The sequence below is a fragment of the Scleropages formosus genome, chromosome 15 (genome assembly GCF_900964775.1).
Source record: "Scleropages formosus chromosome 15, fSclFor1.1, whole genome shotgun sequence".
Classification (NCBI taxonomy): Eukaryota; Metazoa; Chordata; class Actinopteri; order Osteoglossiformes; family Osteoglossidae; genus Scleropages; species Scleropages formosus.
In genome coordinates, this window is record NC_041820.1 from 15,969,150 (window position 1) to 15,991,120 (window position 21,971).

General features: G+C 44.3%; 1 protein-coding gene across 5 annotated transcripts; it reads right to left on the minus strand.

The window, feature by feature from the left end:
- Positions 1–2,566: 2,566 nt before the first annotated feature.
- On the minus strand, positions 2,567–17,782 carry setd3 (SET domain containing 3, actin histidine methyltransferase). 5 transcript variants are annotated; one of them, XM_018727829.2, is made up of 13 exons: positions 17,743–17,782; positions 15,346–15,476; positions 15,051–15,143; positions 14,741–14,889; positions 14,567–14,639; positions 14,233–14,489; positions 10,448–10,506; positions 10,035–10,149; positions 8,839–8,913; positions 7,697–7,863; positions 6,585–6,670; positions 5,440–5,600; positions 2,567–5,109 (listed from the first exon to the last, which is right to left on the minus strand). In XM_018727829.2, the coding sequence occupies exons 2-13, from the start codon at positions 15,446–15,448 to the stop codon at positions 4,708–4,710; spliced, it is 1,740 nt and encodes a 579-aa protein (XP_018583345.2). In that variant the 5' UTR covers positions 15,449–15,476; positions 17,743–17,782; the 3' UTR covers positions 2,567–4,707. The 5 variants fall into 5 exon arrangements, with proteins under 5 accessions (XP_018583345.2, XP_018583343.2, XP_018583346.2 ...); XM_018727827.2 differs by lacking the exon at positions 17,743–17,782 and adding an exon at positions 17,428–17,503; XM_018727830.2 differs by lacking the exon at positions 17,743–17,782 and adding an exon at positions 17,428–17,484 and having other exon boundaries at positions 15,346–15,473.
- Between the last annotated feature and the right edge of the window lie 4,189 nt (positions 17,783–21,971).

The following is a 21,971-nucleotide window of genomic DNA, read 5'->3' on the forward strand; positions in this document are numbered from 1 at the left end:
TAGCCTGGACATTACCCCTGCTTATTAAACCGCTATTATTAACCTAATGGGTTCGCTCTGGATGCGCGTTGCGCTGCAGCCGCAGGCCTCCCCGGACTACGCCGAGTCCCCGTGGACTCGCGCTCCTCCGTGTATTAGAGCCACGGCCATAATCAAGTACGGGCGATCCCCTGCCACCAGGGGGCACAACCAGCGCCGTTCACCTGTCGTGCACACGCAGTCCTTCTGGACGGCGTGGGCGCTCCTCTCACGGACACGGCCGGGCCCCCAACCCCGTGGCCGCTTCCCCTGGAAGACTCTGTCCGCGGAAGGTGCGGAAGGGGTTAAATTCCTGCTTGGCCGGCCCTGACTCCAGCTCCCTCTCTCTCCCTCTGTCTCCCTGCATCCATTTGCAAATGATCTCGCTTGTCTGCATATTGTCACTTGCAGCCTGCCCACACATTCATCAACTGTCGGCCGGCCGCTCCGCGCCTCCATGCCCTCCACACTTAATTGTTCCCACTCTGACCTGGAGAATGGAGAATGATGTGGCTTTCTCCCGGCCGGGAGCGGGGGGTTTGCGAGCGGGGAGGAGAATTAACAACCCTGTGGGGATGGCAGTGGCAGAGCGGTCACGCTACTCCCCCACCACCACGAGCACCACCACACACACACGCGCGCACACGCACACACAGAGAGCCCCAGCGCCTACCCCCATCTCTCCGTTTCTAGGGCACACTCCCTACCTAGAGATGGAGGAAAGGTGGGGTGGAGAAGAGGCCCCAGCTGGCTAGGAAAGGTCCACGGTGTGGGGCGGGAGGAGCACGTCACCCTCAGGGTCACTCATCCGTGACGAAGGGAGGAGTTTTCGCAGCACGGCCTATGACCCAGGCTACAGGGGCTGAAGTACAACTGTCTGCGCGACTGTACTCTGTCTCTAGGAACACACACCGAGGTGTTCTTACTTTGTACCAGGATCCTCCATGGGCCAATCGCCATCTCCATCTTCAGCCGTGGTGCCCACAAGCCTGCTTGAGAGACATCGGTGGACACATGGTACAGAACTGCAGGCGTGAAGACTAGGCGGCTAAAACAGTTCCGTTAAAGGGGGGGGGGGGAGCACAAAAGGCTGTCCAACGTGATGAAGAGCTGCGACCTGCAACCACAGCTGATGCCTCAGACCACAGCGTGTGGTGGGAGCGTTACAAACACCGCAGGTGCTAAACGCTCGCACTCTGGAAACAAGTCGTACGCCCTACACATTCCCACAGTCAGCACCGTGTGTAAACAGACTGAAGCCGATGCCTTCTTGGGGCACCGGGCACACGATGATGCCGGCACTTATGCGCGAGGCAAGACCTCCACATAGCGGCATGCGGAGGCTGTTGTTTATTAATGGTGTCGCGCATTATTCATGTGGCCGGGTCTCAGGACCAGCCCCTAGGCCCAGCCACTCCCACCCCACCGCACACTGCATGCTAACCACACTGGACACGCAAGGCCCTGGCCCACCGAACCACTGCCCATTACTGTAATGTATTCAACAATTAAAGGGCTTTATCCTGGAACATATGAATAATAAATGGAGAATTTCAAAATTTAATTGCTCTGAATTAAATGATTCAAGATAATGTTTCTTTTATAAATTTGTAATGGGGCTGGGGGGTAAAGAAGAAAAAAAAAAAAAAAAAAAAAAAAAAAAAAACATTTTATATAAAAAAAGAAAAAACAATAAGGAAATTAGGTTGCAGTTTCCCAGAAGTCTCTGCTCAAACGAACAAAAAAAATAATAAATCATGACACGGGCACTCTGAAAGGCAATAGCGCGCACGATTTAGGTGAAAATGTTTAACTTTAATCTCCAACTTGACCCTGGAGCAGGACTCAAACGCTGTGTACAGACAGCTGTGACAAGAGCGATCGCGACACAATCTCGGCCATACGTGTACAACCCGATCCCGTGACAGATGACACCGGCTTGATGACAACGATTTTGTTGGTTGAACAATGAGTCTTTATTGTTAAATCTCTAGGCTCTCACTGACTATAAATGTATGTACAAAGCAGTAATTACATCAAGATTGTTGCAGGGCAGAGGGTCACACAATCATTAAAATGTAACGTAACACAAAGCTGCTTGGCCCTCTGAGGGGTTACAGGTTCAAAGTAAAGTACAGAGCAGATTGCAGGAGATCACTGAAGAAAAAAAAACTACAGTGCGGAGAGGCTGATTTTCCCTTTCGGTGAAAGAAAACACAAAATCAGTGTTAAGGCTTTCAGAGACAAAATATTTAACTGGTATATAAATGTACAATGAGAAGCGTAGGTATTGGGACCAAAGTTACTTTTGGTGCATACTCATGAAATTTGCATTTCACATCAAAAGATGAATATGAGGATAAAGTACAGAATGTCATTTTATGTCACACTGAAGTGTTTTTTATACAGGTTTTTTGTGTGTAGGATTGTTGCAGCCACTGGAGTTCGCCTTTTGTGCCTGATTTAGAGGTAAAAGGTATAAACCAAAATTAAAAGTAGAACATTGACAATGGCGGAAAAGCAAGTTATTTTGAAGTTGAGAGCAAGGCAAACACCAGTTACAATGATTGCAGAGGAACTGGGGATTGAAAATCAAAAGTATGAAACATCTTGAAAGGGAAAGAAACTACTGGAAGAGTAAGCAATTTGTGATGACCAGGTCAAACAAGGACTACCACAGCAACTGACAAAAAAAAGTCATTAGAGCTGTCAAGGAAAACCCCAAAACAACAGCAAAAGAAATCATAGAAAAACTGTAGAGTGCAGGGGTGAAAGTACCACGATTCACTGTTCACAAACGACTTTAAGTGGCGAAACAGAGACGCTACACTGCAAAATGCAAACCTCGCATCGGCAGCAAGAACAGAAAGGCCAGACTGGAATTTGCAAAAAAGTACAAAGATGAGCCAGAAGAGTTATGGAACAAAGTTTTACAGAGAGATGAGGTGAAGATAAACCTTTATCAAAGTGATGGAAAGGGGAAAGTGCAGAGAAAGAGGGACTGCAAATGATCCTAAGCACATCACCTCACCATATCTGTGAAGCATGGAGGAGGTGGTGCCATGGTTTGGGTATGCATGGCTGCTTCTGGAACTGGCTCGCCAGTCTTTATTAATGATGTAAGTGATGATGATAGCAACAGAATGAATTCTGAAGTGTACAGAAACATCTCGTCTCCCTGTGCCCAAAAAATGCCTCCAAACTCATTGGACAGAAGTTCATAATGGAGCATGACGACGAGATCAAAAACACACCAAACACTTAACCAACGAGTTCATCTGAAAGAAAAAGTGGAAAAAGTTTTAAACTGGCCAAGTAAGTGTCCTGATTCAAATCCAATTGAACATGCATTTCACTTACTGAAATGGACAATGAAGTCAGGAAACCCAAAAGAAGCAACAACTGAAAGAGGCTGCTGTTAAGGCTTAGCAAATCATCCTTAGCAAAGGAAGACATCGAGAGTCTGCTGATGTTGATTGGTTCCAGACTGGAAGCAGTTGCATGTAAAGCGGTGTATAACTTTACACAAGTTTAATTTGCTTTAATTGTATTTTCCCCAACACTTATGCTCAGCTGGAAGTAGGGGGACTAAATACAAAAAATGACATTGTTCCAATATGGTTTCACCTGCATAGAAAAACATTACCCAGAAATAAAAGCTGAAATTCTGTACTTCATTCTCATGTCCATATTTTGATTTGAAATACACATTTTATGAGTATGCACCAAAAATAAACAACTTTACTCCTGTTCCAAAGCTTATGCTTCTCACTGCATATCACACAGTAGAGCAACACAAAGAAAATACAAAGAGCACTCATTGCTCTTCTACTGTAAACAAATATTTTAATGATGTCTCCTTATTTATGTCTGGAAAGCCAACTTCTTTCTTAACTTGCAAGGGTCTTGGTGGGGAAAAGAGACATTTGCGTGACCGGAAGAATAAAACAGTAAATTACATTCAAAAACAGGTTTCAGACAAAATATTAACCTCTACCCTCATTTCTTCAGTGATGGTGTCTAATATAAAGCATCAAGGATCAAATCTAGAAGCTCCATCCTTTGTAACACTGGGTCTCTGGTCAGTAGAGACACAGCAGTGACCTCATCAGGAACTGCGGAGTACAGGGCAACATCTCAATGAGGAACAGCCAGCAAAGCTGGATTCCTCCTATTGCCCTTGCAGCAAATTATGGAAAAGATCTGATGCTTGTGTCTGTCCCTGAACCGTACATTGCTTCAGTGTAGACAACACAAGACCACACAAACAACATCCCGCTTTGCAACTAACATTTGTCCACAACCTTTAGCCAGTACATAATCGCAAAAACTTGTATTTTCTTGATTATTCTCGTTATTTACGCTTGTGATCCATCAGTATATTTTCAAAGGGTCTTCATTTTAAGCAATGAAACACAAGCAAATATGGTGCTGTTAAGCTCCAAACAGAACCAGACATTAAAAAGAGCTGCAACACTGAGGGCTTGGATATGATCTACTGGTGGCACAACGTGCTTCACGTTCCTCAGGCAGGACACAAATGAACGGGCCACAGGAGACCCACAGAACACAAAAAGTTCTGCCTTTTTAATTTGAATGCTTTTGTTCCATTTATTCTTTTAAGTCACTTAGAGAAACCAAAATAAATAAATAATGAGGGGACTAGGACTGCCATTCTGCCTGGGTGACTTATTTACTGTTCTCCACGGCCTCGTCTCCAGTTCGTTTGGCACTTTGCTCGACCTCGTGTGGAGTGCCATCCCCATTCTCCATAGTGACAGCACCATTGAGGAGCAGACCATCGCCAGGTTCTGCCCCTGCCAAACCTTCCAGTGCCCCGTCAGCCTCGTCCAGGTGGTGGAGGCTGAGGGGCAGCCCTGACTCCGGGTGGGAGTTCTCCAACAGGGAGATACTGCTCTCCTGGCAGCGTGGCAGTGGGGCGCCCTCCTCCAGCTGCCTCTGGAAGTGCTCTCGCCTTGCCCTCCCACAGCGCACAGCATGCTCCAGGATCTGCTTCTCCGCCAGCCGCAGCTGGATAGCCACCCGCGCACGGAATGAAAGCTCTGGCTGCTCCAGCAGGGACCGGTCATTCTGGGGAAACAAGAACAACGGTAAATAGTACCATGTCATGAATGGGAGCTCCTCTAAGCTTGGAGAGTCAACCAAGAATGAACAAACAAATGACACTATTAATCCCAGTGGGAAATTCACTTTGGCTGCAGCAGTATACCATGTACAACATATATAAACAAACACATACATGTACATACATACACACATAAGTAACCAAACACATAGGAAAATAAATAAGCTAGCAAATGGATAAACAGGCTGAAATATGTTGTCCAGAGAAATTTACAAACAGATGATCTTGGGAGACAATGAGGCCTAAAATGTTCTAGAGTCCCTTTAAAAGCTCACCTCTGAGGTGGATCGGTAGGTTTTGAGAAGCAGGGCTGCTCTTGTCTCCAGGAAAGTCCATAGTTTGATCTCATTCTCCCAGCTGACTGGAAGCTCCGCATTGCCCAAGGTAAAGATCTTGTTGATTGCATGGTCACCCACCAGGTAGTCCTTGAGCTCCTCTATGGTTACAGGTAAGTGAGAAATATAGAAACATGGGAACCAAACAACTACAAGCTGCACTTACTGACATATCCCATATTTCATGGAGTAGGGGAACAATGCAGGTCCCAGAACACCCATTGCACACTAAAGAAGTGGTATATAAGGGGCAACTGCAGATTAACCATTTATAGACCAATGCCTTAACTCTGAAAGACACAAAGCTCACTCACACACCACACACTGGTTGAGGCCACTTGTCATGAGTTGGGTCACGGCGAGCCAGAGCGTAACCCAGCAATACAGGGCGCGAGGCTGCAGGGGACACACCCAGGACGGGACGCCAGTCTATTGCAAGGCACCCCAAGTGGGACTCGAACTCCAGACCCACCAGAAAGCAGGCCTTGGCCAAACCCGCTGCGCCACACGCCCCCGTTTTTACTGGAGCAATTTTTAGCCTAAGTACCTTACTCAAGAGTACTACAGCAGAAGGTGGCATTTGAATATGGGCTCTTTGACCGCAAAGTGGCAGCTCTAATCACTACACCACCTGTCACTCTGTCTTAGAAATGCTACAGAGAACAAAAAGGTTCCCATTTACCTTTATTCATTTAGCACATGCTTATCTCCAAAGCGACTTCCAACGAACTCAATGTAGTGTTATCAGCCCATACCTTATTCATCAAGGCGACTTACACTACTCATACTGCACACTAACTTACAATGGGTCACTCATCCATAGACCGGTGGAACACATTCTCTCCATCACTCACACCTCACACACCACGGGTGAACCAGAACAACCCAAGAACCTCCCATCCCAAGAGCGCGAAGTGCCTTTTTCACTATTATCGATATACATTACAAACTGCATTTTTGTCATTCAGTGGGACTTCTTCAAAAACGAAGTACTCCGAAGGGTCTGGAACCCTTGCCAGCCTCTGTTGTGGAGCGGATGGCCCTGTAGGGTGCCAGTACACCAATCCTCTGGGGTGGTGCCTTACCTTCAGTCATGCAGAAGACACGGAGGAAGGCCAGCAGCTGTGCTGACATAGGGGGGTCGGCACCGTGCAGAGCGAAGATACTGGACCTGTGGGGAAGTGTTTCAGCACATCAGCCATCTGTACAGCCAGACGCCGTCGTGACCCATCCACTGGGTAACCATCGCTCACCATCATCCGCGGGAAGATGAGCCGACTCTCCTTAAGAGCTGGACTGACGCATATTTGACTGGTCAAAGACACAGGCTACCCCAACCTCCCTACAAGAATGTGAAAATGACGTGGGGAGCATTACTGAAAGGGGGTGTGTTGCTCAGTGAACATAAACATGCAAGCATTAACTTTAATTTGGAATCTCAATTTTTCATCTCTAATTCCTTGAGCTGATACCAATTATAAAAGCAGTTCATTAAAAAAGCATCAATTTCAGACAATCGGGTTTCTGGACAGGGTATGTGAAGGATGGCCGACAGCCAATCCCGGATCAGTTCGTCCTTTTCCCTCCCAAATTAAATCCCAATTTGAGTGGCCCAGCAGTGCAGTCATGCAGGAGCTGATTAGTGATCCAAAAGTAGCAATAACCAGTCAGGGGCCAGCCCCACCCTGCCCTGGCCCCTCCCCCACCCCCATGCTTGGCAACTGATTGATCTGATGTGATGAGAGGCCAGTGAACCCAATGCATTTTTAAACACACTCAATCATTTATAATTCACCGTTTACTGATGACATTCCTCAGCTGATAACTTTAGTTGAGAAGAAACGTATCACCAAAAGATTGTATTTAGGAAAAAGTCATTTTAAAAGGGTAATATTTTCCTGGACTTCAGTGTATTGATCAAAGTAACAAAAGGCAGAAACGGCTGAAGTGATTACACCAAAAACGCATTACAGAGCTGTACCAGTACAGCAATGGAATTACGCCAGACCATTTTTGTAACCCAGCATGAAAGCTGAAAGTTTAACCCATGATGCTCAACACAGCAAAGGGGCTTGTGGACACCAATTCGCAATGTATGTCTTCCAAAGAATTAATCACATTTCCCCAATTTTATTCTAAACAGAACTTCAAGTGAAATTTGACAAAGACAGGTAGCCCCACAGAGGAACACACTTACGAGGGAATGCCAGCTCGCGCCAAGACCTCGGCCTTCATGGCATACAGGCGCTCACTCTTGCTTACACCCAGCTTGATCTTCACCCGGTCATGGGCATTGGCTTCATAGAAGAACCCATTGTGAATTACAAACTCTGCATTGGATCTTGTACCGTAGAAGATATATATCTGGGGAGGAAATGAGCAGCCGCAACTCAGTAAATTTTCTGGACTAAGTTCATATTTTCCAAATATCAAAATTCTGCCTTCTCTTTGCCATCACAACAGAGTAAGATGAGGCTAAAGGAAATCTTGCCCTAACTGACAAAACAAACACCAGCAGAACACCAACCACATCATAGCAAACTCAAGCAGGACACCACTGCTACTACCTTTTCCCAAAGCAGAGTCTTCATGTTCAGTAAGAGAAATAACCTTGGTCTGTTAAAGGTTTTTAAAAACATTACCCCAAAAAAAAAAAAAAACTCCCGAATTTTATTTTCCACAATTTTCATTTTTTATGTTACATAAATACCATATTTACTCATGTACATTCTTACAAACTTCTCTGAACAAAAGCAAATAATCTTACTGCATTTCAGTATGTTTTATGCATTTATAAAGTGTCCTCTGTAATTCTACTTCAGCGTAAATCAGCATCTCAATGAACGTCTGACATTTAAACTATCAACATCTGGCGTTTTGCACAGAAAGCAAATACGGTGTCTTATCGTTTTCAGGGACAGCAGCTCTATGAGTCTAATTAGCAAGTGCTGAAAGCTCTGGACAAACGTGTGAAACTGGAGGTAGGCACCGAGTTTCAAAAAGCCTGTTGAGGCGTTGTTCCTGAGCATATGTCCCCCCCGCTGCAGAAGGGCAGTCCTTCCCACTGTCATCCCAAATCTTATCAAATAATTCCCACTGCGGAGAGGGAGGTGCTATCTGGCCTAAGCGTGCTTGCTTTCTTCACCTCACGGATGGTTCCACAGAGCTTCAGCGGTAGCATGTCCTAATCCTGCTAATGTTTGACATATGAAGCTCACAGAATTCAGAGGCAGAAGCCCATAAAATGAATGCATTTGCAAAAATGCAACCAATATCTTCATCCAGAAGGCAAAGATCCACATACCAGGTAGAAATGAAGAAGCTACACACAACACTCACCTGGTCATCTTTCTTGTAGTCCTGAAGGGCAACGCACTCACACCTGTCATCTTCCAGGTTATATCCAGTTGTAATCTAAAACAGAGAAAATAGAAAAGCACGTTAGGAAATACACTGATGTTAGAATGTTACAACCTTTTACGAAATTTACATTCCTCAGTGAAATGGAAACTTTCACCTCATCTTGTATTCAGTTTGTGCCAAACACTAAATGTAAATTGCATGGTTCAGTGGTGCTTCTGCAGCAGCACCAACGCAACCTTCTTGCTGAAGGTTTACCAGAAATTAATCTTATACAAATCAGACTGCTTTGGGCACTATTATGTTCATTTGTTGATTTTACCCGCAGGGTTTAAAAAAAATATCTTGCAATTAAGTGCTATATGAATGTATGAGTGCCAAAATTAAGTTAACAAGAACTTTACAAATGAGTTGAAATTTATAAAATTGAATAAAACTACATACTGGTGCATGATTTCTCAATGGAGAGCAATATACTAAGGCATCACATCAATAACGTAAGGAGTGGAACTGAGAAAACCGCAGCTTATTTCATTAAACTAAAACCAGGGGGACACGGAAGATGGCATTTCATTAAATTTCTTAATGACTGGCTTTTTCCATTTTATTCGGCATTTAAAAAAATAAAATCTCACAGCATTAAAAAAGTGCTTTCTGAACATACACAAAGTGTACTGTGGAACTAATATCAGCTTACCTACCAAGTGCAGTAATGGTTTTAATGTGCATTTTGATCTGGAACATGTTAAAAGCCATTTTAATATATTACATCCAACACAAAGGATGATTTACACACACACACACACACACACACACACACACACACACACACACACACACACACACTGACTGAAACCGCTTGTCCCAAGAGGGGTCACGGTGAACCGGAGCCTAACCTCGCAACACAGGGCACAAGGCTGGAGGGAGAGGGGACACACCCAGGATGGGATGCCAGTCCTTCACAAGGCACCCCAAGCGGGACTCAAACCCTAGACCCGCAAGAGCAGGCCCGCTGTGTCACCTTGCTCCAAGGGTGATTTATTTTAAAATAAAATAAAAAAAAAACCCTAACTTCCTCCATGGTCAGAGTGAAGAAACCCCAGTAGCACTGATATACTGCCCAACTCCACAGCCAAACCAAACAGAACCCAGACTGTGGTTGAGCTTCAACCCACCAGGCCATTGGTGTGATTGCACATGTCCCAGAGCGGGATCAGGGCCAGGGTCACACGGCTGCCATCTTCTGTGGGGATCTGGTTCTGGCGGGTCATAACAGATGACACGGCCCATCTGCGGGGGGGAGAGAATCACAGAACCACATGAGTAGATTTGGCCCCCCCACTTTGGCACCACACTTAGCCATTCAACTGGCACTCATTGCCTGACAACCACAGAGACTTACATCAGCTGCAACAATGCACAGATGAAAGCAGACCCACAATTAATTATTCTCTCAGAGATAAGCTTGTGTTAATGAAAGAACAACAAGTGCAAAAAGCCCATTTTGAGTAGTGTTGTGGAAAAAGCAGTGTCGCGTGGCATGCTTCCTGAAGGGACCACTGCCTCTAAACTATATTACGCTCATTACCTGTAGTCGTCAAAGGTAAAGGCATCCTTTAAGGATAGCTTGCTGGCACTGGGATGAGTCTGGTGAAGGAACAGCAGGAAAGAGGAGGTGAAGGGGGGAGAGAGGGAGGGGGAAAAAAAAAAAAAAAACCCACAAATCAGTCAGTGAAATTTCATTATCCAGCTGCCTAACGGATCCTAACAAGAGTGCAGTGAGGCGGGAGCGTCCAGCGGCCCAACAGTGGGATCATGGTGGCATTAGCCTCCCATACATCACTGTCAACTTAATTTGTTGTGCCCAGCAGCCGTCATAAATCTGCTTCATCAATTTGGGAGACGGAGGGCCAGAGAGCCACAGAGCCACAGAAATCTACATGGGAAGCCACCACGGTGTGGCCTCCCCGGGCTCATTTACACCACGTGTCAGCCAGGGCCACATTCCCGCCAAACGCGCTAGTGCCTAATGCTGCCTCCTCAACATGCAAAATGAGCTGTAAAAATAGACTGCATTGCAAACCCGGCGACAGGCATAAAGCCGTTTTCATAAATGTACTATATTCCTGTGTTTCAGCTCTGCCACCAAACTGAAGCATTTTGTGTGAACTCATTCACTGCCAGCTTGCGGGCTGCATTTCTAAATGCACAGTATGGTCTCACTAAAGCTCTAGAAAAGGATCTGAACCACAAACTTGTATGAGCAGGACCAGAATTGCATTACTTATTAAACCGACCCCTGCTGTTTCTAAAGAGCCATCTAATGAATCCAACAATCAGTTGTTTTTTTTTTTCTTCCTGTTAATCAGGCAGCTCCTCCTGCATGTGTGGACTCAAACATTAAAAAGCAACAGCCAACTGCCAATACGATTTACAAGTGAACAGGAAGTTGCAGCCAGGTGGAAGGAGACTGTCTCAACAGCAGCAGCTCCAATAGTAGCAGCAGGCTCATTCATCTTGTGTTTCTTTCATTCAAGGACATGGGGCACCACGGTGGGACAGCAGCTACCACAGGTTCCTCACAGCTCCTGGTCTGTGGGTTTGGACATGGATGGGAATCCAGCTTAGTCCATGGGGAGTTTGAAGCTCTCTCCATGATTACGTGGGCCTCCTCTGGGTGCTCCAGTTTTCTCCCACAGTCCAGAGACATGCATTTCAGGTGAACTGGAGAAAGAAGAATTTCCTGCAGTAGGTGTCGTTATTACGTTGCTCTGTTGAGTAGGTAGATACTTTTGTTTCGAAATGACAATAATAGATAACAAACCAGCCTTAATGCTTATAGCTTAGACAGAAGTACTTATCAAAATAGCAGCATCTAACAGCTTTTTCAGACTCATCGTAACGCTTCACCAGCATCTGTCCAAACTTCACAAGTCCATGTCCAAGTTCACCGAGTCCGTGTGTCCTTGGATGCAGCTTGCAAAGGTCCAACCGACACAAGTACCGTCCAGCCACTGCTCTACATGTGCACTCACTGCAATCAGGTCAGTCCCGTTCAAAGCCAATGCGACAGGCTCATTCTCCAGCCCAGTTATCTGCGGCCAACTCCCAGAGCTTGACGTTGACAGTAGTCATTACAGTGACAAAGGCTACAACCTGGGGAGGCTAGGTGGGGGGGAGAGGAATTCTTTCAAATGCCCACTACTACACTCATCTACAGGCACATCACCACACAATCGAACAGCTGATTTGTACTCCTAAATACGCACAAATTTGCTTTCATTCACAGGTACAAGCACAAGCACACACAAACACATGTACATACAGGTCCAACATTCAACCACAGCTCCCAATTCACTACACAGCTCCTCTGATGACTTAAAGCAAAACATACAGTTCCTTTGCAATTTTCTGGCATATTTCTGCCACCTAGTGGAATATTCATGCAAAATTCCAATCTCACAAAACTGAGTCATATGGCCCTTCTGCGCCATCATTCCAAGTAATAAGGTCTACATACATGGAACATGGTGTTCACTAACCTCAGCTAACATATCCAGAAAGTGCATAACCATTTAACTGTACTAGAAAGTGCACAAGTGTAACAGCAGTCATACAACTTCTGACAGAAACACGGGGCTAAAAGCAATACTATCCTAACACCTGAAGACAGACTGTATGAAGTCCTCAGGACTGGGCCATAAAAAGATTTTTGAAAATATCTAAAAAGACAGACCCTCCATATTATTGCCTCATTCATCAAAATGAATAAATGCAAATATCATTTGAGTAAAAAAGAAAAACAAATAAGACATTCTAATTTTGCAAACACCTGAACAAACATGTAATATTAAAAAAAAATAAAAAAAAAAACTCAATAATATTATCTGCCAACAAAGAAACTGCCTATTGCATTAACTATTAAATATCACAGGATAATTCTGTCATTGTGAAAAACAATTGATGCTTCATCCAACTACATTCTGATGCCTTGACAGAACTGTTGAATGTTCACATTTGTAATTGAGTTATGTAATGAAAAAACCAAATAGCATCAACAATGATTTTGAAAAAAAACTACACTTTTTTTAATTCAGTTTTACAAAGCAAAAATGGAGACGTAAAGACGACTTAAAGCATATTGGTATTGAAGTAGTGGAATAAAGATTTCATTTTAACCATTAAACTATTCCAGGTATTATTGCTCCCTCTTGTGGACAAAAGTGCCCCTGGTGTTACTGTCACTTACTGCTAATTACACCCATTAAATCTGAGTATAAGAGGGCATTGTAGACATACTACCAACCATCTTACAATGTACGACTGAAAACCTAACAAAGCAATATTCTTTGCGCCAGACACTGGAGCAAAGCAGACTGCATACAGCCAGCTGTAGAGTGTAAGGCCTTGTGTACAGATTATACACACACGCACTCCAGAAGCACAGGCCTATAAAATCCCTATAAAATCAGCAGATTGACTTCCCCAGGTAGTGTTTACAAGCTCAGGTAATGGAGAAGAAAGGTATGTGCCATTTTGAAATCAAGTCTTCATTAAACATACAAAGTCTTCTCATGTAAAACCCAACGGTGTAAACAATGAAGCAGCTTTCATTAGCGAAGTAATCCCAACTAGGGCTTACATGCATTATAAAGGAAACAGTGCGAGACCTGCATTGTTGTACAACACACCCACACACCTGCTGCTTTAACTAACCAAGCAGCAGCAGTGTGCATGCAGACAGGGAGAATGAAGACTTGGAACTGATACACAGGCAAAAAGGGAGCACTCTATGTAACCAAGGTTTGAAACAGGTATCTGGAAATACCCCTTAGCAATATACACACTTTGTGAAACACAAATCCATTGCAGAGCAATGACACACACCCATCCACGCATCAGTTCACCTGAAGCGCATCTTTGGACTGTGAGCAGAAATTGGAGCACCTAGAGGAAATCCACAGGAACACAATTCCGATTCAGACTGAGCCAGATTCACAACAATGTCTGAACACAAAGCTCAGAAGCTACATGACATTAAGTGCTACTGGTTGCACTTCCATACCCCCCCCCCCCCCCCCCCCCCCACATCAGTTAACGATTGCCTAATCATTGGTAAATCTATGAAAAACTAACCAGAAGTTTGCTGACTGCTGATGTGAGTAAAATACAGATCTGACCCCTGTGCATAAGAAAGTTTTCTATACATGAGTCTACACTGGTTCTCATCTTCAACAGTATAGTGGGTGCAGGAAGCCAGTTATATAGCTGTGATCATGACAGCCTCCTCTGTACTCATTCACAGGTACTCCACCCACACAGGAAATCCTCCCATCAACTCCAACTATCTCTCTGAAATGGGGCCAGGCGCACCTGAATGACTTTGTAGAAGTAGGCATACTGGCGTGCCGTGTTCTTGTACTGACTGAAGACATCCTGGATGGCCTGTGTGGCCTGAAGATGACGCACTTCCTCTTCTTCAAAGTAGAGTGGTGTGTCGTACTCGCTGGGCAGGGTCTTGATGTATGGCTGCCAGAAGGAATTGGGGTTGGCACGTTCGCACAGTAGGTGAAAGGCTAGTGTCACATTGCCCATAGCCTGTAGGATGCGATCCTGGAGGTACAGGGGACCTGGGAACAAAGGCAGTCTCTAAGCCAGACTCTTAACCAATTCTCGATCTTATCCATTGTCATTTGAAGGGACTCACCAAGCACAGAGCTCTTGGCTGATTCCACAGTCATCAGCATCTTCCTAGGAACCCAGAGAAACAGCTCCTCTGCCTGCAAAAATGAGAAGTCTTCACTGCACACTGCCTTGACACATCCTCCACCAAGGAGTTCCATACTGCTCCCAGAGGCCTGGCAGCCAATTGAGGACTGACCTTGATGTCACGTGTGGCTTTTAAGCCATATCCTTCCTCTCCAAAGTGGCAGATTTCAAAACCTTCACAAGATGCTCCATTTTCTGCAGCCCAGGCCATCAGCTCTGTGAAGTAGGTCTCTCTCGTTCCTTCAAACATCACAGAAAGACCTGCCAAGATGGCAAACCAGTCAGCCCTCCATAATCATTTCTCCCAAGGCAGGGGCTTACAGTCATTGTTACATTACTGCATGTCATCCAAAACATGTTGACTTATTTTCAGGGACCACAAAATGGAGCTCTTGGTGACTTATGGTCTGAAGGCCTTTTACCTTTCTGCTTTTTCCGGATCTTTTCCACAAGGCTCCTGATTTGTATATACTCTGCCCACTCCTGTCCTGGGGGAGGAGCAGCACTGCTGCATTCTGTAGGGAAGAACATGGCCATCAATTAAGATTTTCACCTGGAGCAAATTCGCCGTTCCGATGTTAAAGCCAAACATAAACTGTGACGGCTAGATACTTACGAGGTTTAAAATGACCTGACCCTGCAATGATGGTATGCTTACCAACAGACTTTCAGAGGACATGGTGAAAGGAGGACTCTCTTCTGCTGGCGGACACTTACTCTGCAGGAGTTCGGAGATCAAGCTCAGCATCTCTTTTGGAGTGGCCATGGCTGTGGCTCCAGTACCCCACTTCTGGGTCTTCACTCTGCTTTTTTTCCCCATATTCAGGCTGGACCACAGTCACGGACTGCTAGATACAACCATGTAAAAGGAAATAAGCATGAATCATTTACAAAAAAAAAAAAAGTGCAGCAGGTAGCAGTTAGAAGTTAAAGACATGGGTCAAGCGCTGGAAAAGTCTACAGTACCTAGCCTGATTTGCTGAGTATATAAATTTATTCACCCCTGATTTGCTCCAAAACTGACTATAAGCAAGACATGGATTATACAGAGGTCGTTTTTCCCCATCCATTCATGCATACACACATATAGCATTGTTTGCACATGCAGGGTACAGTTTATATGTACAGGCAGGTGTTTTTGTCAGCTCCGCCGCTAGAGGGTGCAGTTTACAGAATACGTTTATGTTCCTATTTATTCCTTCCATATTCTATGAAATCATTCACATTTATTCATTCACAAAGGAAATCTGGTCAACACTAGTGAAAGTATCAGTTGTTACAATTAAAAGCAGTGCTGCGTGTGTTGTAGACAGCTTCCATACAGTAATGAAACAGATACATGGACCTGCACGTTCAGACAGCCTATATATACATAAGACACACCTCTATTGCAGAAAACACTACATCCATCAGCAACAGTGCTTTGCATTTTTTTTTTTTTTACTGCTGTGGAGAAAATAAATGAATTATAGATAATAGTCTGGAATTTAGTTTATTTTCCTAACACTGCATTTTTTTTTTTTTTTTTTTAGATGTGCAACTATTTCTGCCACAGTTGGACAGCCCTATATTCTTCTGCAGCTGCTGCTGTCTCTCTTTGCAGGCACTTCTCCTAAATGTATCACAGCTCTTGTATTTCTCCAGTACAGCAGAAAACATGGAAATCTAAGGCTCAAAAACCATAGTTTCCTCCAACTGAAAGGGAACGTTCAGAAAATCACAAGCCTATGCCTACATCAGCAAGACTTTGTAAACAGAAAGCTCTTTATCCAGTTAGGAAGAGAATGAATGACAACTCGAGAAAGTTCACTTGAGAAATCGATGCGAGCTCTCCAAAACAGATGTCTCTGGATCTACCCCAGTTAACAAATTAGGCACTTTACCTTCTATCAAATGGTCAGTGATGTGAATTTGTGTTAGTCAAACCATTTTTGTCAGCGAGAGCATTTCCCTTGCCACACAACCTTATGGACCACGTTCAGAATGTCTCAACACCAAGACAGTGCGAGGGGCTGCCAGAAAACTGTTGGTCTGAACAAAAAAAACATCACCAAGAAGCACTGAAAAGGGCCCATCCTTGGACCTGGAGCCACAATAAACTCAGACACTCACTTCAGTGACACCTACACACCAACCACTGTCTGCATCTGTACATAAGAGGCTTTTTCCCACAAGTAAAATTTAGCAGACAGGGTTCAAAGGTCAACTGGAGAACTATAAACAACATTATACATTACTTATTATTAAGCCATGCTCAACTTCCATGTGTATAAGAACGTATTTTTAAGGCAAGAAGACAGCTTGCCGCAAAGAATCCAGAAGCAAGAATATTATTATAGAGACAAAAAACAAAGATGTAGATGTAGTAAGGATTCCAGTTTGTGATGCTGCTGCTGGGTTTCTGTTCTGGCTCAGAGAACTTTGAGCTGACAGAGAAGCCCTGAGTGTCTCAAAATGGACAGCAGAAAATCACGCCCTTCAAAGCAGCAGGTCAGCCAGTAAACTCGCCTACCACATTAACGTGCACTTATTTTAACAAAGGCTAACAATGAAAACGCGACAAGAAGACAGACTGCAGTCAGTCGAATCATACAGCTATAAACTTTGGGGAGCAGCTAGCCCAGAGTGAGTTAGCCAGTTAGCATTTCACACATAAACACACATACGCGGCAACTGCTGCGTCCGCGTAAAACAACAAGTGGCAGTGGCTACGTAACAGCACATAGTATAATTTCTGTAGAATAAAGTACTCGGGAACGTGTGCTGCGGCAATGTTTTTCCAGCGTTTTCGCCAACTACCTTCCAATTGACAGCAGCAATGGGTCCTGTCAGTCCGGAATTCAATCCTCTTCAGCACACAGAGCGCAGCCTAACTTTACTCCACAGTACATAGCCACGCCTACGACACCCTTTTCCGCAGAGATGTTGGAAAGAAGGACTGTTTTTCCCCCTCACGTCTGTATTTTGAGCTAACCGTAAAAATATGTCACTGTATTATGGTAGCTATGTTCGCTAAACTTCTTTTCAAATATTTTGGAACACTCTTTAACCCAAGAAAACCAAAACGTTTGTTGCCTCGTACAGCGATTGGTTGAAAGGACGACTCCCCGATACCTTTCTGAACGCGATAGGCCATCGGGTCCTGCTAATCGGGATTTCGCAAGTGACTAGTTTGCTTGCATCGCACAGAAATAATCCGCGACCTCGCTGTCTTCTGATTGGACGGATTCGTGTGGGAAATGAAATTACCTTAAAAGGTCACGACTCGCGCGTTGATTTGTTTAGTGAGACGCCAATCGGGTGCCGAGTTCGAGATGGCGCGCGCGGTGCTTTCGCTGTTCTACGTACTCATTGAAATCACACCCTGTGGGACACGAGCACGTTGTTTAATGTGTTTAAACATAAACTCATATTACTTAAATTGTTATACATCCTTTGTTTGTTTATTTGTCTTTTAAAAGCACTACTGTTGTCGTTCATGCTCACTACAGGCGAATATTGAATCCAAGCAGTAGCCTTACGATCACTAGATTTTATGTCTATGAGTGAAAGACTCAAGTCTGTGACTGGTCGCTTAACTTAATGATCTACTGTGGATGCTGGTCTTGGCTTTTATGATGAAGGTTTTATAACTTTGCTGGCCAAAAAAATTAACATTGCATGGGCAATATGCAGCTTGTACCTAAATTCATCATGATGGCCTGTTGAAAAGGTACATGAATTCTGAATCTCTCTCAGATAGGGCATAGTAGTAAGACTAATAGCTACTGCCTTCGGACCCAAAGGTTGCAGGTTTGATTCCCAGCAATAGTACCCTTGAGCAAGATATTCGCCATAAAAGAGCTACTCCGATGAAAAAATTACACACCTGTATAAATGGGTAAATAATTGGAAGCGCCTTACCATTGTAGCTTGTTTTGGGAGAGAAGTGTCAGTTAAATGAGTAAATGTAAAACCGTTGTCAGTGTGAGATGGATTGCGATAGAGCATAAGAACAATTTGTATTATCTGAAAGGTAACAAATGTGGATCCCATTGATACGAGGACATGTGACTCGTTCCTCAGGAGAAACATGGGCCCTTTGCAGTCAAAGCAAAGCGATGAGGTTCCGTCCCGTGTGAGTGACTGACGGACCGCCGGCTTGCCGCGGCCTCGTGGATTGCTGCCTCCCGGATGTACGTGTCACAGCTAACAGCGATCGCACTGCGTCCCAGGAACTGTGGTGACATTCCCGTGTGACAGCAAGTCGCACAGCTCATAGCAGTACTGCATGACAAAGTCTGTTTCTGCAGAGATCATAATTTGTGCTTTAAGGGTTTGTGGTACAGATGTACTCTGTTTTACCCGTTGCCATGTAGGTGTTTGAGTGAAATGCACTATGCTGCAGAACAGCTCCGTCCTGTTGCTTGTTACAGAGCAGAGCCCCGTTTAACCTTTAGGTGAAGCTGCTAATAGCCTTATGTGGTTATTGTTACCATACGTGGAAGGCCTGGGGTTAATCTATCTAGCTGTATAGTCTGTCTAGTGTTTCTGTCCGGTTTCTTGCAGATCTGGGTATCTGCTTCTTGGTATACTTTATCCCTGTTAGTTATATTTAATCTTTAAAACGTAAAAATTCATGTACGGTGTGACAACTATAAATGAACAGTAATGTCTTTAGTGCTGAAGTACTCTGCAATTTCTGTGCGATGTGTTTAGTTAAATACGTTAAGAAGAGTGTCACACACACACACACACACACACACACACACACATTTTCAGAACCGCTTGTCCCATACGGGGTCACGGGGAACCGGAGCCTACCCGGCAACACAGGGCGTAAGGCCAGAGAGGGAAGGGGACACACCCAGGACGGGACGCCAGTCCGTCACAAGGCACCCCAGGCGGGACTTGAACCCCAGACCCACCGGAAAGTAGGACTGCGGTCCAACCCACTGCGCCACTGCACCCCCAAGAAGAGTGTCATTTAAGGTAAAAATTTACAGGATTTTTTAAAAATAAATCTATTCTACATAGGGGGGTGTGGTGGCGCAACGGGTTTGGCTGGGTCCTGCTCGCTGGTGGGTCTGGGGTTTGAGTTCCGCATGGGGTGCCTTGCGATGGACTGGCGTCCCGTCCTGGGTGTGTCCCCCCTCCCCCTCCAGCCTTGCACCCTGTGTTGCCGGGTTAGGCTCCGGTTCACCGTACAAGACAAACGGCTTCAACCAGTGTGTGTGTGTGTGTGTGTGTGTGTGTGTATTTTACATACATTGTAAATATTTTTTAAGTTTAGCGATTTTCAAGAAAATGTTTGCACTGAATTGTGGGTATGTGCTTGCTGATTGTTTGCTCTAGTAATAAACTTTTGTTCCATCTATAAAAATTGGCTAGGAGTTTAACACTGCTAAAAGAGGAGCTGTTTTCACACAGTTATGTACTAATATTATACTTTGTTGAATTGCATAGCCTATTTAGCTGCATTGAATATGTGCATGACAGAGAAGGTAGATTTTCACACGTACACTGACTTTCAGTTTACAACATGCTGCTCTTGTGGTGGGTTCTCCCTGAGGCAAGTGATGGTTATCCTGGGCAAGATAACAGATAACATCCATTCCCAACTTCCCTCGCTTATTGCTCTCAGCCACGAAAATACCTTGCCACCTATTTTAGTTTTGTGACTTCTCCAGAAGTCCCAAATTCAAATCCTGCCTTAATCCTGACCTTTGATACCCACCTGTGCTGTATGAATTTGTAGGCTGGATTCCAGCACAACAGAGATGATTCCACCTATCCTTTCCTTGTGCTTATTCCTCAGTTGTATTGCACTGCAGACTGAGGCAGTGAAGAAAGAAAAACACAGTACCAAATAAAGTGAAAAAGTAGAACATACATGAAATGAAATGTAAGATGAAACAGCTGACACATTCTTCTAACTGGAAAGTGTTTTTTTATTATTTTTCCAAAGTTAGAGTATGAAAAAAGTAACCTATTCCATATATGATTTGTCTTTTCAGTTGCTAAAATATCACTCCATATTTAGCTACATTTTCCTAGTAGCAAAATAGGTTTAAAATCCATATTGCTAGTTCCATGTATTCTACAGTAATCCATGTTTTCAGAGCTCCTTAAATCCCAGTGTTCCATGTTCCTGCGTTACGCATTCAGACAACAGAATTGAACACTGGAGAAAACCACTGGTTCCATGCAATTGTTTGTTTCACATTGTAGAAATGGTTAGACTTTACAATAACTTTGTAAACAAACCAGCTACTATAAAAAAGCCAGTGGTTTATATAACTATATGTATACAAAGGTTGCATTTTATTAACAAATTGATTTTGAAGGCTTATATGATTACGTGATTATACTTTGGTTGACCCTGTTTGAGCTCTAGTGTTCTCTCCCTGGTAGAATAGTGCCAAACTATAGACCCTGTCTGGAGTAAGCAGAGCACATGTACTTGGTTTAAGGATACTTCACTTTACATGCCTGCCAAATACAATGACAGCTTTTTTTGCACATTACTATCTGACCGAATCTTCTGACTCAAACTATGAGCAGGTAATCTAGATTTTGGACAGCGAAGACTTGGTGAATTTTTAGTACCACTTAAAGTTAAACAGTAATTCTAGAATTACATATGAAATCCGAGCTGAATGCAGCAAGTAACCCTTAATTCTCACCGCCATCGTGTCTCCAACATTTTCATACATATCCAGAATTTCCTGTCCTCTCATACCAGCCTTGCCTCTATGTATCTGAACTATGTATCCTCTCAGACCTGTCTTAAGCATTTATATCCACAGCCATCTCTCCTCACACAGCGGTCTTCATACTCTACGTTTCCAGAGCCATCTATCCTCTCAAACCTCAGTCTTCCCTTCGTGCCTCCCAGACTATCTCTCTTCTAATACCAGTGCTGACCCTCTACAAATACAGAATCATCTCTCTTCTCAAACCAGCCTTACCTCTCAGAATTATTTCCTCTCAAACCACTTGAGCCTCCATGTGTCCCGAACAATCTTTTCACTTAGACCAGTACTGAGCTTCTACATACCCAGAACCTTCTCTTCTTTCCAACCAGTTTTGCCTCTATGTATCCAGAATCATCTCTCCTTTCAGACCAGTCTTGAGCTTCTGTGTATTCAGCACCATGTTCCCTCCACAACCCGCTGTCCGCTGACCAACCTTGCTCGTCCACACTTGCAGCCACGCATCGTGCGTTTGCTGCCGATTACCAGCCCGTCTGCGTTGCTTGACTGAGAGGAGCCACGGCCAGGTTCCTCAAACTTCCAAGGGAGTACTCAGGCCCCTTTCTTGTTATAAACAGACCTTGGCAGAAATCAACATGCACAAATCCA